At 42.7% G+C, this 15006-nt stretch overlaps 1 protein-coding gene across 3 annotated transcripts in view; it reads right to left on the bottom strand.

Moving 5' to 3' along the window:
• dis3l2 (DIS3 like 3'-5' exoribonuclease 2) overlaps positions 1-15006 on the bottom strand; it is a 188196-nt gene that overhangs the window by 129526 nt on the left and 43664 nt on the right. For all 3 annotated transcript variants that reach the window (XM_033031333.1, XM_033031335.1, XM_033031334.1), the window contains exon 5: positions 13065-13166. In XM_033031333.1, the coding sequence (XP_032887224.1) occupies positions 13065-13166 (102 nt within the window). The remainder of the gene's footprint in view (positions 1-13064; positions 13167-15006) is intronic.

Raw genomic sequence — 15006 nt, forward strand, 5'->3', positions numbered from 1 at the left:
AATACATTTTTGGATGACTCAGTGGTGTACTGATTACAAAAATTACCAAAATCCTTATCTTTGGAACAAATTTTGTGATATATAAACAAATATGATAATTTTCATGATTTGTGATTGCATTGTTTCAATTGAAGGCAGTTCTAAAGACTCAGATTTCCTGAGGAAGCAGCGGATTACATGGCTGGGTTTCCTTGTCACATCTTACTATAAACATTCAAGCTAAAGTTGTTAGTTTCACCCTGATGATGCTTACTCCTCCGACAGATGCAGCACTTAATATCGTTTGGGAAATTTGTCAGTGTTGCCGATAACATGTAATCATGATCATCATAATCATACTTTATTAACCAAGTATGTTTTGCAACATATGATGAATTTGATTTGCCATACAGTCATATCAATAAAAAGCAACAAGACACACCAAATACATTTTAACATAAACATCCACCACAGCGACTCCTCCGCATTCCTCATTGTGATGGAGGGCGAAAACAAAGTTCAATCTCTACCCTTGTAATAAAATTAATCGCACTGAAAAATTTAGATGTCCACATCCCAGCAAATATATTTTTTTTTAAATGTGTTCCATAAAGCAGATTTAAAGAAATCTCAAAGTGCTTCCACTTTAAATTTGTTAAACTGTTGCTTATATACACATGCTTGAAAAAAGTTTAATCTGTACCATTTTTTTCATGAAAATGTTATCCTAACAGACATTTCTCCTTTAAGAGAAATTCAATACACATGACTTCTGACCACAAGCCATTATTCCTATTAGTATGAAGTTCCAATACCTTAATGAAGCCCAGAATACATGCATTTTAAGCACATTTTACAAGCTCAGCAAAGAAACAAAGCAAAACACTGTTGAGAAAGTTTATATTTAAGCCAAAGAAAGCAATTTAACTTTCCATAGTTCACTTAAGCTTCTGGCAATGGTTCTTTCCCGTAAAAGCTAGATTTTAAACCTGTCATATTAAATAACAATTTATGGAAGTTCTCAAGGGTACCCCTACTAGTGGGAACTTCCTTTTGGTGGTCTGCTCTAAATTACAGTAGCATTTGTTTATTTATTTATTGGGACTGATAGATTATTACATTTGATAGGACTAGTCTCAAACAGACTTTTTTTAAAACACTTGTTATGAATAATTTCACAGGTTGTATCGTGATCAAACACTGATATTTGACCAATCACAGCTGGACAGACTTACACTTATAAAGGGGTCAAATTATTAATTCACACAATATTTGGCATTTTCTGGATATAAACTTAATTTTTGAACTCCAAGTAGATTAGTAAACATCTGTTAAAACAATTATAGAAACTTTGAGCCTTTCTGTACATTGTAATATTATTATATTACAACTATGAAGATAATTGTGACCATGAAAGCTTAGAGATGTTCAAGGATCACTACCTGGCCACTCTCTTGACTTTGAAAGAGATCTCTTCACTATTGCAGTCCATCCTCCTACAGAGCCTCTGAAGTGCTGAATTACCAATTCTGAAATATCTCTAGCTCCTTAGGTGCTGCATCATGAGTTCATTCGCACTCAGTAAGCCAGCTCCCAACAGTACAGCCCACTGAGAGAACACCAAATGCGTAGTCAAGCCTTTGGGGCCCATTGTTGATCAAGTTGATCCGATAGGACCGTTGACCTTTCACCGATCTCTCACTTCCCTCCAGAAGTTATTTTGATATTTTGCCAAAATACCAGCGAGTGTGAATGCAAATGGATGATGGTTATATGAAAGGTAATAAACAAGTTATGGGAGGGTTCACTTAGTGATCCTCAATTTCTCTCCCCAGGCAGATGGAGGTGGGGGGTTTTGGTTCTTGCGACCCAGTAGGGAATGATGAGGTGTAAGGTACACAACCAATAGACTATAGGTGCAGGAGTAGGCCATTCGCCCCTTCGAGCCAGCACCGCCATTTAATGTGATCATGGCTGATCATCCCCAATTAGTACCCCGTTCCAGCCTTCTGCCCATATCCCAACTCCGCTATCTTTAAGAGCCCTATCTAGCTCTCTCCTGAAAGTATCCAGCGAACCGGCCTTCACAGCCCTCTGAGGAAGAGAATTCCACAGACTCACAATTCTCTGTGAGAAGAAGTGTTTCCTCGTCTCCGTTCTAAATGGCTTACCCCTTATTGTTAAACTGTGGCCCCTGGTTCTGGACTCCCCCAACATCGGGAACATCTTTCCTGCCTCTAGTGTGTCCAGACTACTTAATCTTATATGTTTCAAGAAGATTCCCTCTCATCCTTCTGAACTCCAGAGTATACAAGCCCAGCCGCTCCATTCTCTCAGCATATGACAGTCCCCCCAATCCCGGGAATTAACCTTGTAAACCTACGCTGCACTCCCTCAATAGCAAGAATGTCCTTCCACCAAAAGTGACAAATCTGGATACGCACTCACTAGGATCCTGGAAAGCTAGACAACTAGAGCAATAGTCCAACTGGACTGCGTCTGCATAGTCTAGCCTTAAAAATAATCAACTCTTCACTTATTTTTCTTGTAGCAACACAGCTGTTACTTCCATGTTCTACAACTACATGCAGGTTTCTGGCTGAAGTTATGAAGCATCTCTGGGACAGGAAGAGAGGTAGTTTTCCCCCATGACTCAATAAGACAGTTCAATGCCCTGTTTAGAGTAAAGGTGGAAGGGAAAATTGGCAAAGGATGGAGATCACAGAACCGCAGAAAGCATGACATGATTGCAAAGCAGTTGTTAGTGTCCCAAATTATTTTCGATTGGTGAAGATTTCATCTATTTACGTATATCCCCGCACAACAGGCATTAAGTAACTTTCTCCACTTACATTTCTACAGAACGTTTCTAAATGATGCTGAAACACAATTTAAAGAATCCTTTTCAGGATTTTTAATAACTTCAATAACCCAAAATGATGCCATTGGATACAACCACACTTCACATGCATTGCACTTCACTTCTGTTCTCCCCAAAGAGCTTTTTAATCAATTACTTTAAAATAGTTTAACATTCTCCTAAAGAGAGATGGAAGAAAATCATTAACATTCCTATTATCAAATAATTTTCCAATTAAAAATCCAGATAAAATAGTTAAATCTCCATCAAAAGTAGAATTTGTGACATATGTTGAATGAATACGTCACTTATTACGCCCATTAGCTATTACAGCACTGAAGGAAACCTGTTCACAATTAACCGTTATCTATTCCACTCCACCCAATAACATTTCTCTGCGATTCCGGTATTAAAGATCACAGGCGTGCCTCTTTGTTCTATTTGTCACTTTCAGGATAAAGGTCTACACTCAGCCCTATTTTAAATCACATCACAACATTGCCAACATTTCCTTTTCCTGTGTAAGATTTTTCAACCCCACCCAAATACTCATACCTTATTGTACAATGTTGTCAAATTTGTTACACCCATGGCAATAGACATTATAAAATCTGCAAAAGTGTGATGAACTTTTAGACAATACTTCATTTCACAAATATATTTTAAGTCAACTTGTTCGTAACTTCTCACCATCTTCCAACGCTAAATTATCTGCGTTTCCAGATGAGAATTTTTTTTAAATGTGGCTTGGGGAAAAAAACACTCACTTGTGGAGTTTGTTGTTGAGCATGCAAGTGATATGGCCTGCCCAACAAAGCTGATTGAGGCCAAGTAGGGCCTCGGAGCTGGGGCTGATAGTCTGGGAGAGGAAATTGATGATGTTTTACTTATTCTTGCTGTGACTTGGAATATTTTGTAGTCAGAGTTGATGTTAATTTTTCAATGCCTTGAGGTGTCTGCTAGAAGAAGAGTCCAGGACACTAAAGGGCATGATAGCCTGCTGCCTGGTAGACCATGAGCTTTAAGACCTAGATCTTCAAAATCCCTTTTGTTGGCCCTATGAAGGCAATGCTAAATTTCATCATCAATGTTTGCCTAGTTGTTGACCATTTATAGGACTTTTATTGTGGAGGGCAATGATGCAAAGCAGAGGCATGTTGTTGGGAGAACGTTTGTCTAGCGGATGTTCAATGCAATGCTCATTCCTCTCATGTAGTTCACTGAATAAGCCGACAAAGGCTTGGAGCTCAGCCTCATCCGCACACACACAAATACACTGGCGATGTCTGCACACAGCAGTTTGACTAGTGAGGTCAGAGTGACCTTGGTTCTGGTGTGTAAAAGTTTCCCATTAGTTCTTAAGTTTAGCTCCAATCCCACAGGAAGTTTGTTGGATGTGAGGTACAGCATGCAACTAAAAAGATTGAAAACTGAGTTGGTGCAATGAAGTAGCCTTACTTGACATTACTTGACACATTACTGTGTTTGTTACACCCTGCTTTACAGTTGCAATGTCCTGTCAACATTTTTAAATATTATTTTTCGTAACAATCACCCAAAATCAACATTTGAATAGATTGTAACATTATTTCATGAGAATTTCATTTTCTTTGATAGTTCAAGGAAAATAAAATGTCAAATTATGTCACCGAAAGTTTCTATATCATTGTTTTAAATATTTAAATAATGGCTTTGTTTAAAGTTACAAACTCAATATGGATTGCAAAATATTCAGAGGTAATATATATCAACACCTTTTAATTTTATTACTCTGCTAGACAGTACAAAACAAAAATTAATCCTGGAACAACTGCAGTTAAAAAATTATAAAATGCACAAAGCAGAACAAACCAATTCAGAGTTGGCGATGTTGGGGGAGTCCAGAACCAGGGGCCACAGTTTGAGAATAAGGGGTAATTCATTTAGAACAGAGATGAGGAAACACTTTTTCACACAGAGAGTTGTGAGTCTGTGGAATTCTCTGCCTCAGAGGGCGGTGGAGGCCGGTTCACTGGATACTTTCAAGAGAGAGTTTCAACTTTCTAGATAGGGCTCTTAAAGATAGCGGAGTCAGGGGATATAGGAAGGCAGGAACGGGGTACTGATTGGGGATGATCAGCCATGATCACATTGAATGGCGGTGCTGGCTCGAAGGGCCGAATGGCCTACTCCTGCATCTATTGTCCATTGTCTTTTGGCAGTCGATAGGTTCTGTCAGTCAAATATTCTTAGGATCATGTTCTTTGAAAAGGCAATTGAAATCTACTGCCTTTACCTGCTAACAGCATCTCCAAATCAACCTTTACAAGCCGAGTCTGAAGAAGGGTCTCGACCCGAAATGTCACCAATTCCTTCTCTCCAGAGATGCTGCCTGTCCCACCTGGAGTATTGTGTGCAGTTTTGGTCCCCTAATTTGAGGAAGGACATTCTTGCTATTGAGGGAGTGCAGCGTAGATTTACAAGGTTAATTCCCGGAATGGCGGGACTGTCATATGCTGAGAGAATGGAGCAGCTGGGCTTGTACACTCTGGAGTTTAGAAGGATGAGAGGGTATCTCATTGAATCATATAAGGCGGAGGTATTCACGAGAATCTTCAATCTCTCTCTATCTCTGGCAACGGTCCCCAAGTGCCTGAAAACAGCCACCATAGTGCCGGTGCCGAAAAAGTCCAAAATCACCAACCTCAACGACTACCGGCCGGTTGCCCTGACTCCAATCCCCATGAAGTGCTTCGAAAGGCTGGTCCTCTCCCATATTAAATCCAGCATCCCTGCCTCTCTGGACTCCCATCAATTTGCATACAGGGCAAATAGATCGACAGAGGATGCCATCTCTCTGGCCCTTCACACTGTCCTGACTCACCTGGACAGACAGGGCACGTATGTGAGGATGCTCTTCATTGACTATAGCTCTGCATTCAATACGGTCATCCCCACCAAGCTCACCACCAAACTCCACCAGCTAGGCCTCAGCTCACCGATATGCGCTTGGATCCTGAACTTTCTCACGGAGCGACCGCAGGCAGTGAGACTGGGCCCGCACCTGTCCTCCACCATCACCCTGAGCACCGGCACACCACAGGGTTGTGTACTAAGCCCCATGCTCTACTCCCTCTTCACTCACGACTGTGTCCCTGCATTCGACACCAACACCATCGTGAAGTTTGCAGACGACACAACAGTGATTGGGCTGATCACCAACGGTGATGAAACAAAATACAGAGCGGAGGTGCAGAACCTGGCGGACTGGTGCGCCAATAACAACTTGGCACTAAACACCTCCAAGACCAAGGAGCTGATCATTGACTTCAGGAGGTCCCATTCTGGAGAATACGACCCAATCTCCATTTATGGGGAAAGTGTGGAGAGAGTGTCCAGCTTTAAGTTTCTGGGCACTCACATTTCAGAAGACCTCACATGGTCCACAAACACCGCCGCGCTGGTCAAGAAGGCACAGCAACGACTGTTCTTCCTGAGGACATTAAAAAAGACTGGTCTGCCCCAACAGCTGCTGACAACGTTCTACCACTGCACCACAGAGAGCATACTAACGTATGGCATCTCTGTGTGGTATCTCAGCTGCACGGAGGCGGAGAGGAGAGCTCTTCAGCGCGTCGTCAACAGAGCGCAGAGGATCATCGGGACAGAGCTACCAGCCTTGGAGGGCATCTACCACACGCGGTGCCTCAGGAAGGCCCTCAGCATCCATAAGGACTCATCACACCCCTGCCACGGTCTGTTTCAACTACTTCCCTCCGGCAGACGTTACAAGGCCTTCTACGCCCGAACCTCCAGACTCAGGAACAGTTTCATCCCAAGAGCTATAGCGGCTCTGAACCGGCCCTAATGAGTGCCCCCCCACCCACCCCCTTTGGACAGTCTCCCTCAGATGGTCACGTCAATCAATTCAGCTTGTTTATTTATGTATTGTATTTATTTACCTTTCCTGGACATCAGTGGAGCTGCACACTAAATCTCGTTGCACTGACGTGCAACGACAATAAAAGATATATTATTATTATTATTATTATTATTATAAGATTATTAAGGGTTTGGACACGCTAGAGGAAGGAAACATGTTCCCGATGTTGGGGGAGTCCAGAACCAGGGGCCACATTTTAAGAATAAGGAGTAAGCCATTTAGAACGGAGACAGGGAAACACTTTTTCTCACCGTGAGTGGTGAGTCTGTGGAATTCTCTGCCTCAGAGGGCGGTGGAGGCGGGTTCTCTGGATGCTTTCAAGAGAGAGCTAGATAGGGCTCTTAAAAATAGCGGAGTCAGGGGATATGGGGAGAAGGCAGGAACGGGGTACTGATTGGGGATGATCAGCCATGATCACATTGAATGGCGGTGCTGGCTCGAAGGGCTGAATGTCCTACTCCTGCGTCTATTGTCTATTGAGTTATTCCAGCATTTTGTGTCTACCTTCGATTTAAACCAGCATCTGCAGTTCTTTCCTACACAACCTTTACAAGTTCCTATTTAATGCAAAAAAAAATCAGCCTTGCCCCAATTTAGGACTTAAACCTCTGGACCAAAAATAAATCAAACTATTGTAAAAGTTTGTGTCAAATGTCTTAAGCCTATATTAACTTCCTATTATTTCCTTAAAGCTTTTTGGTCATGTTTTTGGTACTGTCAACATTCCTCTTACTAGATTCCTGTGTCCAAACCTTGAATGGAACTGAGGATAGTCACAACACAGCGGGTCAGACAGCATCTCTGGGCTTGTATTCACTGGAATTTAGAAGGATGAAAGGAGATCATATCGAAACATATATTGAATTCTTAAAGGATTGGACAGACAATATGCAGGATTTTTTTTCTCCAGAAGTTGGGGTAATCCAGAACTAGGGATCACAGTTTAAGAATAAGGGGTAAGCCCAGTGTTTCCACTTTGTAGGAAATTACCCGAAATTCAGGAAATTCTGGTTGCCTTTGGGTAATTTTAGGGAAATAAAATAATTTCGGAAAATATCCGCATCTGGCACGCGGGATGATTTGGGGGGAAAAAAGTGTATTTACGACCATCCACACCTGCGCAGTTGGGGAAGGCCCGTCAGCCGCGTCACAATTGAAAATAGCGCAGGTGACGCAGAAGGAATGCAAAATGACGGCGTCTCCCTGCGCATGCGCAGTGGGCCCGGGCAGGAGCTCACCATTTGCACTACATCGCTTCGTGTCTGGGTGAGTGGGGCCGTGGAATAATGCGTTGGGGGAGTGGGAGTCGGATCCAATGGGTTCACGCTTGTTTTATATCAGGGGTGTCAAACTACCCGCCAAGGGGTCCAATCCGGCCCGCGGGATGATTAGGGAAAAAAAAAGGAGTGCCCGTTTCTCCGGGCCTGGGGCTGCGATGTCTGCCCGCCCGGTCCATCGCCTCCATCCACGACGTCGGAGCCTCGCCGCCGGTCAGCCTGGCGTCCAGGTAGCGGGTTCCCTCCGCTGCTGGCTGTTGGTCTGGCGACACCGTTCTCCCGTCTCTGAAACCAGTCCTGGCAACGGCAGTGACCCAACACCAGGCGCCGCTCCGGCTGGACCCCCGCCTCCTCCTTCCCCCCCCCCCCCCGCCCAAAGATGGGGAGAGAGAGAGAGGTGGAGGGGGAGGGAGGAAGAGGGAGAGGAAAGAGGAGGGGGGTAGGGAGAGGGGGGAAGGGACAGGGGGAGAGGGAGAGGGGGAGAGGAAGAGGGAGAGGGGGAGGGGAAGAGGGAGAGGGAGAGGGAGAGGGGAAGAGGGAGAGGGGGAGAGGGGGAGAGGGGGAGAGGGAGAGTGCTGTCACAACCCAGTAGTTCAGTTTGAGGATAATTAGAGGCTAACTGTGTCCATTGTCCGAGTTTGATTGCTGTGTTGTTAACGTATGACCGCAAAAGAAAAACAACAACAATAGCACGCAGGTAGCATTTTAGAAAATTTCAGGAAATACCATCAAATTCCAGGAGATTTGGAATTCTATTTCAGGGGGAAAAAATGGAGGTGTGGAAGCACTGGGTAGGCCATTTAGAACTGAGATGAGGAAAAACCTTTTCACCCAGATAGTTGTGAATCTGTGGAATTCTCTGCCACAGAAGGCAGTGGAGGCCAATTCACTGGATGTTTTCAAGAGAGATTTAGCTCTTAGGCCAAAAGGAATCGAGGGTATGGGGAAAAAGCAGGAACGGGGTATGGATTTTAGATGATCAGCCATGATCATATTGAATGGTGGTGCTGGCACAAAGGGCCGCATGTCCTTCTCCTGCACCTATTTTTCTATGTTTCTAACATGGAACCTGTGTGCGGAACCACTGCAGTTGCAGGACACCGCTCACCAGTTCTTTCGCACCAACCATCTTTCTGCTTCACACAACTTTTTTCCCTTTCTTTCAATTATTTTTTTTACTGCAGCTTTCATTTATATATTTTCCAACCTCAATTTTCGTTTTTCATTGTACCTGGTTAAAAATAGTTTTATATGTCTGCATATATCCTGTAACCAATCTAATATAGTTGTTCCCATGCAGTGCATAATTAGCACAAACTAATGTGCCAAATGGCATTTGTTTGAAGAAGGATCTTGACCCAAAATATTACTTATCTATGCTGTCTAGGGATGCTGCCTGACCCGCTGAGTTACTGCAGCATTTTGTGCCTTTCCTTGGGAAACTAGCATCTGCAGTTTCCGGTTCCTAAACTTGGTTTCGGCATTATTCTATTGTGTGTTTTATGTAATTCTGTGCATTTCAATGGACAATCGGCAATAGATAATAGGTGCAGGAGTCGGACCTTCGAGCCAGCAGCGCCAGTCACTGTGATCATGTCTGACCATCCACAATCAGTATCCTATTCCTGCCTCCCCATATCCTCTGATTCTGCTATCTTTAAGAGTTCTATCTAGCTCTCTCTTGAAAGCATCCAGAGAATTGGCCACCACTGCTGTCTGAGGCAGAGAATTCCACAGATTCACAACCCTCTGTGTGAAAAAGTTTTTCCTCATCTCCGTTCTAAATGGCTTACCGCTTATTCTTAAACAGTGGCCCCTGGTTCTGGACACTCCCAACATCGGGAACATGTTTCCTGCCTCTAGCATGTCCAAACCCTTAATAATCTTATACGTTTCAATAAGATCCCCCTCATCCTTCTAAATTCCAGTATACAAGCCCAGCCGCTCCATTCTATCAACATATGACAGTCTCGCCATCCTGGGAATTAACCTCATGAACCTACACTGCACTCCCTCAATAACACAAATGTCCTTCCTCAAATTTGGAGACCAAAACTGCACACAATGCTGGAGAAACTCAGCGGGTGAGGCAGCATCTATGGAGCGAAGGAAATAGGCAACGTTTCGGGTTCAAACCCTTCTTCAGGCAATACTCCAGGTGTGGTCTCACTAGGGCCCTGTACAACTGCAGAAGGACCTCTTTGCTCCTATAGTCAACTCCTCTTGTTATGAAGGCCAACATGCCATTCGATTTCTTCACTGCCTGCCGTACCTGCATGTTTATTTTCGGTGACTGATGAACAAGGACCCCCAGATCCCGTTGTACTTCCCCTTTTCCCAACTTGACACCATTCAGATAATATTTTGCAATTAGCCTGTTTGCATTGAAAAACGTTGGATTGACAAAAGAACAAATGGTCCAACTGCTCTCTTTCTAGTTGTGATTCACTCCATCCGTAAATGAGACTTGCTTTATCTTCAATCAACAATTTGACAGACCATTTCAGTCAATCATGACTTTATATCAACATATCTAAAAATGCACTCGCAATGAAACTCAGCAAAGGTTTTCATCTACTACTGATACGATCATATACTCTACACAAGCCGACTAAATCCTGGGGATCTAATTTTAATCTACACTTATGCCAAATTAATTATTGTGGTGAAAAAACAACAAAAATTAATAAAAGAAGCAAAAGGATAATGGTATTAAAGTAAGAAATAGCACCAACCACAATTATTACGAACTGTTAATTTCTGAGGCGTAAACCTGAAACTTTTCACATGCAGCTGACTTTAATTCTCAATATACACTGCACACCAATACATTACCATGACTGATGTTTAGAACAATGAAGGAAGAAAGCTAACTGTCGCACAATTCCTGAATATGCTTTGAAAATGTATGCTAACTATCTTTAAAACAATGTTAGACAATGTTAGACCTGTTGTAAGAAAACTGTTGTGTTCATATTTACAACAGATTTCATAGCCGTGTTAAACATTTGCCCAGAAACTATAACTTCAACAATATTTCTGCCCTCTACTGTTCAAAACTGTTATCTGTACACTGAAAATATCAAAGGGGTTTGATACATTGTCACATTTGAGAGATAAAATAAATTTTGCAATTTCCTAATTTTGAATTAAATTTGTTACTCTGAAGCTGAGGAACAAGCCAAGTGTGGTGATTGCACTCTAAAAGTTTCAGACAACTTACATTAATTCATTTATGTTATTTATAGCCTTCTAAACATAGAAACATAGAAAATAGGTGCAGGAGTAGGCCATTTGGCCCTTCGAGCCTGCACCGCCATTCAATATGATCATGGCTGATCATCCAACTCAGTATCCTGTACCTGCCTTCTCTCCATACCCCCTGATCCCTTTAGCCACAAGGGCCACATCTTAAATCCAGCCAATGAACTGGCCTCAACTACCTTCTGTGGCAGAGAATTCCACAGATTCACCACTCTCTGTGTAAAAAATGATTTTCTCATCTCGGTCCTAAAAGACTTCACTCTTATCCTTAAACTAACTGGCTATTCATTAAATTACATTTTTATGGAAACATTGCAGTTTTAGTCGACATCTCCAATGAGCCAATAATTACAATCATTTTATTTACAAAAACTTAACTGTACTTTTTGCTGATCCATGAACTAAAATTTATATTATGTAGTTCAAAAGAATCATGTTTTTCAACAAAGCCTCATGGCAGCACTGATTTGATTACATTTTGCTTCTTACCTTGACTGACATTCAAGGGCCATATATTGCAACACATTTCAAAATATCAATCGGGTATTATACTTATGTAATACTATTTCTACAAAAGTACATTTTTGAAAAATGAACATTCAAAGACCTAATGAAGAAGATTCTTAATCATAGCTTTCAACAGAACAAATGCTGAACTCAAACAAAACGTGATGGAAATGCTCGTATGTCGGGCAGTTTCTGTGGAAAGAGAAACAGAATGAATGTCACTGGTCCATCATCAGATGAAACATTAACGCTGTTTCCCTCTCCACAAGTCCTGACTGCTTTGCTGAGTATTGCTAGGATTCCCTGCTTTTATTTCCATCTCTAACATTTGCAATATTTTCTTTTGAAAAAACATAGAACTGATCAAAGTGCAAACAACAAACAGAAAACTGGTATATCTGTGGTGATGTATGCAAGTTAAAACTTTTGAGGAGGAAGTTAGATCATTAATTCAAGCTCATCATCTATGTTGTATAATTATGGTGAGTTCTGGGTGCTACTATACATACTGCCAACAGAGCATCATGTTATGCCGAGGAAACCACTGACAATCCACTATCTCATTTTTTGAAAACCCCAATGGTTCAGCATCGTGTTCTGATTGTTAAACCCACCCACCCACCCCTCCCCCAGTTTCCTATATTCACTATAAATTCACAGGGGACCTGTTCCATGCTCCTTTCACATTTACTGATCAACAAAAGTTACCACATTCCTTTTCAATTCACTAGGGCTCCATTGCCACGCTCCAGAGCCCAGTTCCATTCATCTTTTTTAATATCCACAGGACGCTCATTCCCACCCCCTTTTAAATGCACGGGATGCCTATTCCCACTCTCCTTTTAAACCCAAGGGGATCTCACTCTCACTGCCTCTCAACTCACCTTGCCTGATGTTCTTGCTTCCTTTAAATGCAACTGGTAAATCAAAAACACTGCTGTGGAACATCCAGAAAGAAGCAAATCCAAAGCATGTTGAGATATCAATAAGAAAAACATCCAAAAGTCCAGCCCTACCAATGTTCCCAGGATGCCAGAATTTTACTCTAAAGATACTACAGCATCTGCTTGTAAAATACTAATCATGAGATATGAAATTTATTACCCGCCAGCAAATACAAACTAGTTACTTGCTAAAACTTGTCTATTGTCGATTGTCTATTGTCTATATATATTGCAACCCCTGGATAGAATGTGTCCATAGATGATGAGAGGAAGAGAAAAATATTGATTTTCATTCCAGATCTAAAACTTACTTTCCACTGCTCCCTGGGCAGAAGCTTTACCACCACAACATCACCATTCAAAGCTCTATTTCGAGGAATGACACCATCGATAAAAATATCTCGAGTTCCATCCTGAGAAAGAAAAAATGATCGAAATAATGTTTGAACATAACATAATAGCAGCAAGATGTAGACTAATATGTAGAAACAGGTTTACAGTAAAAAAGACAAAAAGTGCTGGAGTAACTAGGCTGGTCAGGCAGCATGCCTGGAAAAGGGCCCCAACCCGAAACATCACCTATCCATGCTCTCCAGGAATGTTGAGTTACACCAAAACTGTGTATCATTTTCCAAAATTTGAAATTTGACAAAAATAAGATACTCAAAAATACTACGAGATTAAGGAGAAAATGACTCAAAGCCATGTGAGCTAAATTGCTCACTTTTTAGGCAGTTGACCATTCCATCTATAAATAAAATCTCATTTTGATTGTCCCATTAGATTTTGCTTTAAATTGGAGAAACATAGTAGTGCTATGCCCTGAAAAAGAGTACTTCTTGCATACAATACCAGTGGAACCAGGAAGATGCTACTGAAGAGCACCCTGGCCATGAAACATAACATTCTGCCTCATTTTTTCAGTTATCGCAATTAAATGGGAAATATGCTAAATTCAAAAGTGGGTGGGCGGCAAGCGACCGACGACGCAGTGGCCTCTGCAGTCTGTCTGCCTTTTTTTAATAAAAATTGTCCCATTGAGGGTATAGTTTGTAGTGGGCTTTTAAATGTGTATGTGTGGGGGGCGGGGGGTGGGTGGGGGAAACGTTTAAATCTCTTCCCTGCACGGGGACCCGACCTTTTCCCTGTCGGGTCTCCGTTGTCGTTGGGGCCTGGCGCCGTGGAGCGGCCTCCAACCGGAACGACCTGGGGGCTCAAGTCACGGAGCCTGCGGAGCTGCGGACCTACCATCGTGGGGCTGGCCAGCTTCGGAGCGTGGAGAGTTCGGAGCGTGGAGAGCTGCGGTGGCGCGCGGCTGCGACCTGACTCCGGTGGATGGTGACACCGGGAGCTCGCGGGTCCTCGGTGGGAGACTGCTTTGCGGGGGCACCGGCAACGGCGACTTCTCCCACCCGAATTGCGGGGTTGAAAGTGACCTGGAGCAGGGCCGTACATTGCCCGGCGCGGCTTAAACAGCCGCGGGACTTGCTAGCGCCCGCCGGGGGCTCCAACATCAAGACCCGGAGCAGGGCCTTACATCGCCCGGCGCGGCTTTAAATGGCCGCGGACTTGCTAGCGCCCACCGGGGGCTTTGACTTTGACATCGGGAGAAGAATGGAGAGCAGGGGAGAGACAAGACTTTGCCTTCCATCACAGTGAGGAGGAGATTCACTGTGATGGATGTTTGTGTAAATTGTGTTGGTGTGTGTCTTGGTTCTTTTCTTGTAGGACTGTAGAAACCAAATTTCGTTAGAACCTCATGTGAGGTTCAAATGACAAATAAATGGTATTGTATATTGTATTAATGTTAAAAAAAAAGGAGGACTAGAGCCCAAAGGATTTACACACGCATCATTTTCTTGAAACCACAAAAGAAAACATGAAATGTCAAGGATACAAAGTGCTGGAGTAACTCAGCGGGTCAGGCAGCATCTCTGGAGAACAAGGATAGGTGACGTTTCAGATTGGGACCCTTCTTCAGACTGATTGTGTGTGTGCGTGTGGGGGGGGGGGGGGGGAACCATACTGATAATTAATGCTGTCACCAAATATGTATATTCTGCTAATGACTATTTTAAGAAGACTTACTTGTCTTCCTCTCAATATTTGCAGAATTAAATATACAAATGCAAGTCAGTTTGTACAGATGAAAATCTATTACGGGTTTTGCACAATATATTGTTTCTGACCTTTATTCGACATATTAAAATCACAATCAGTATCTATTATACAATGTTCATAACAATGTAAATA

Source organism: Amblyraja radiata, chromosome 13 (genome assembly GCF_010909765.2).
Source record: "Amblyraja radiata isolate CabotCenter1 chromosome 13, sAmbRad1.1.pri, whole genome shotgun sequence".
NCBI lineage: Eukaryota > Metazoa > Chordata > Chondrichthyes > Rajiformes > Rajidae > Amblyraja > Amblyraja radiata.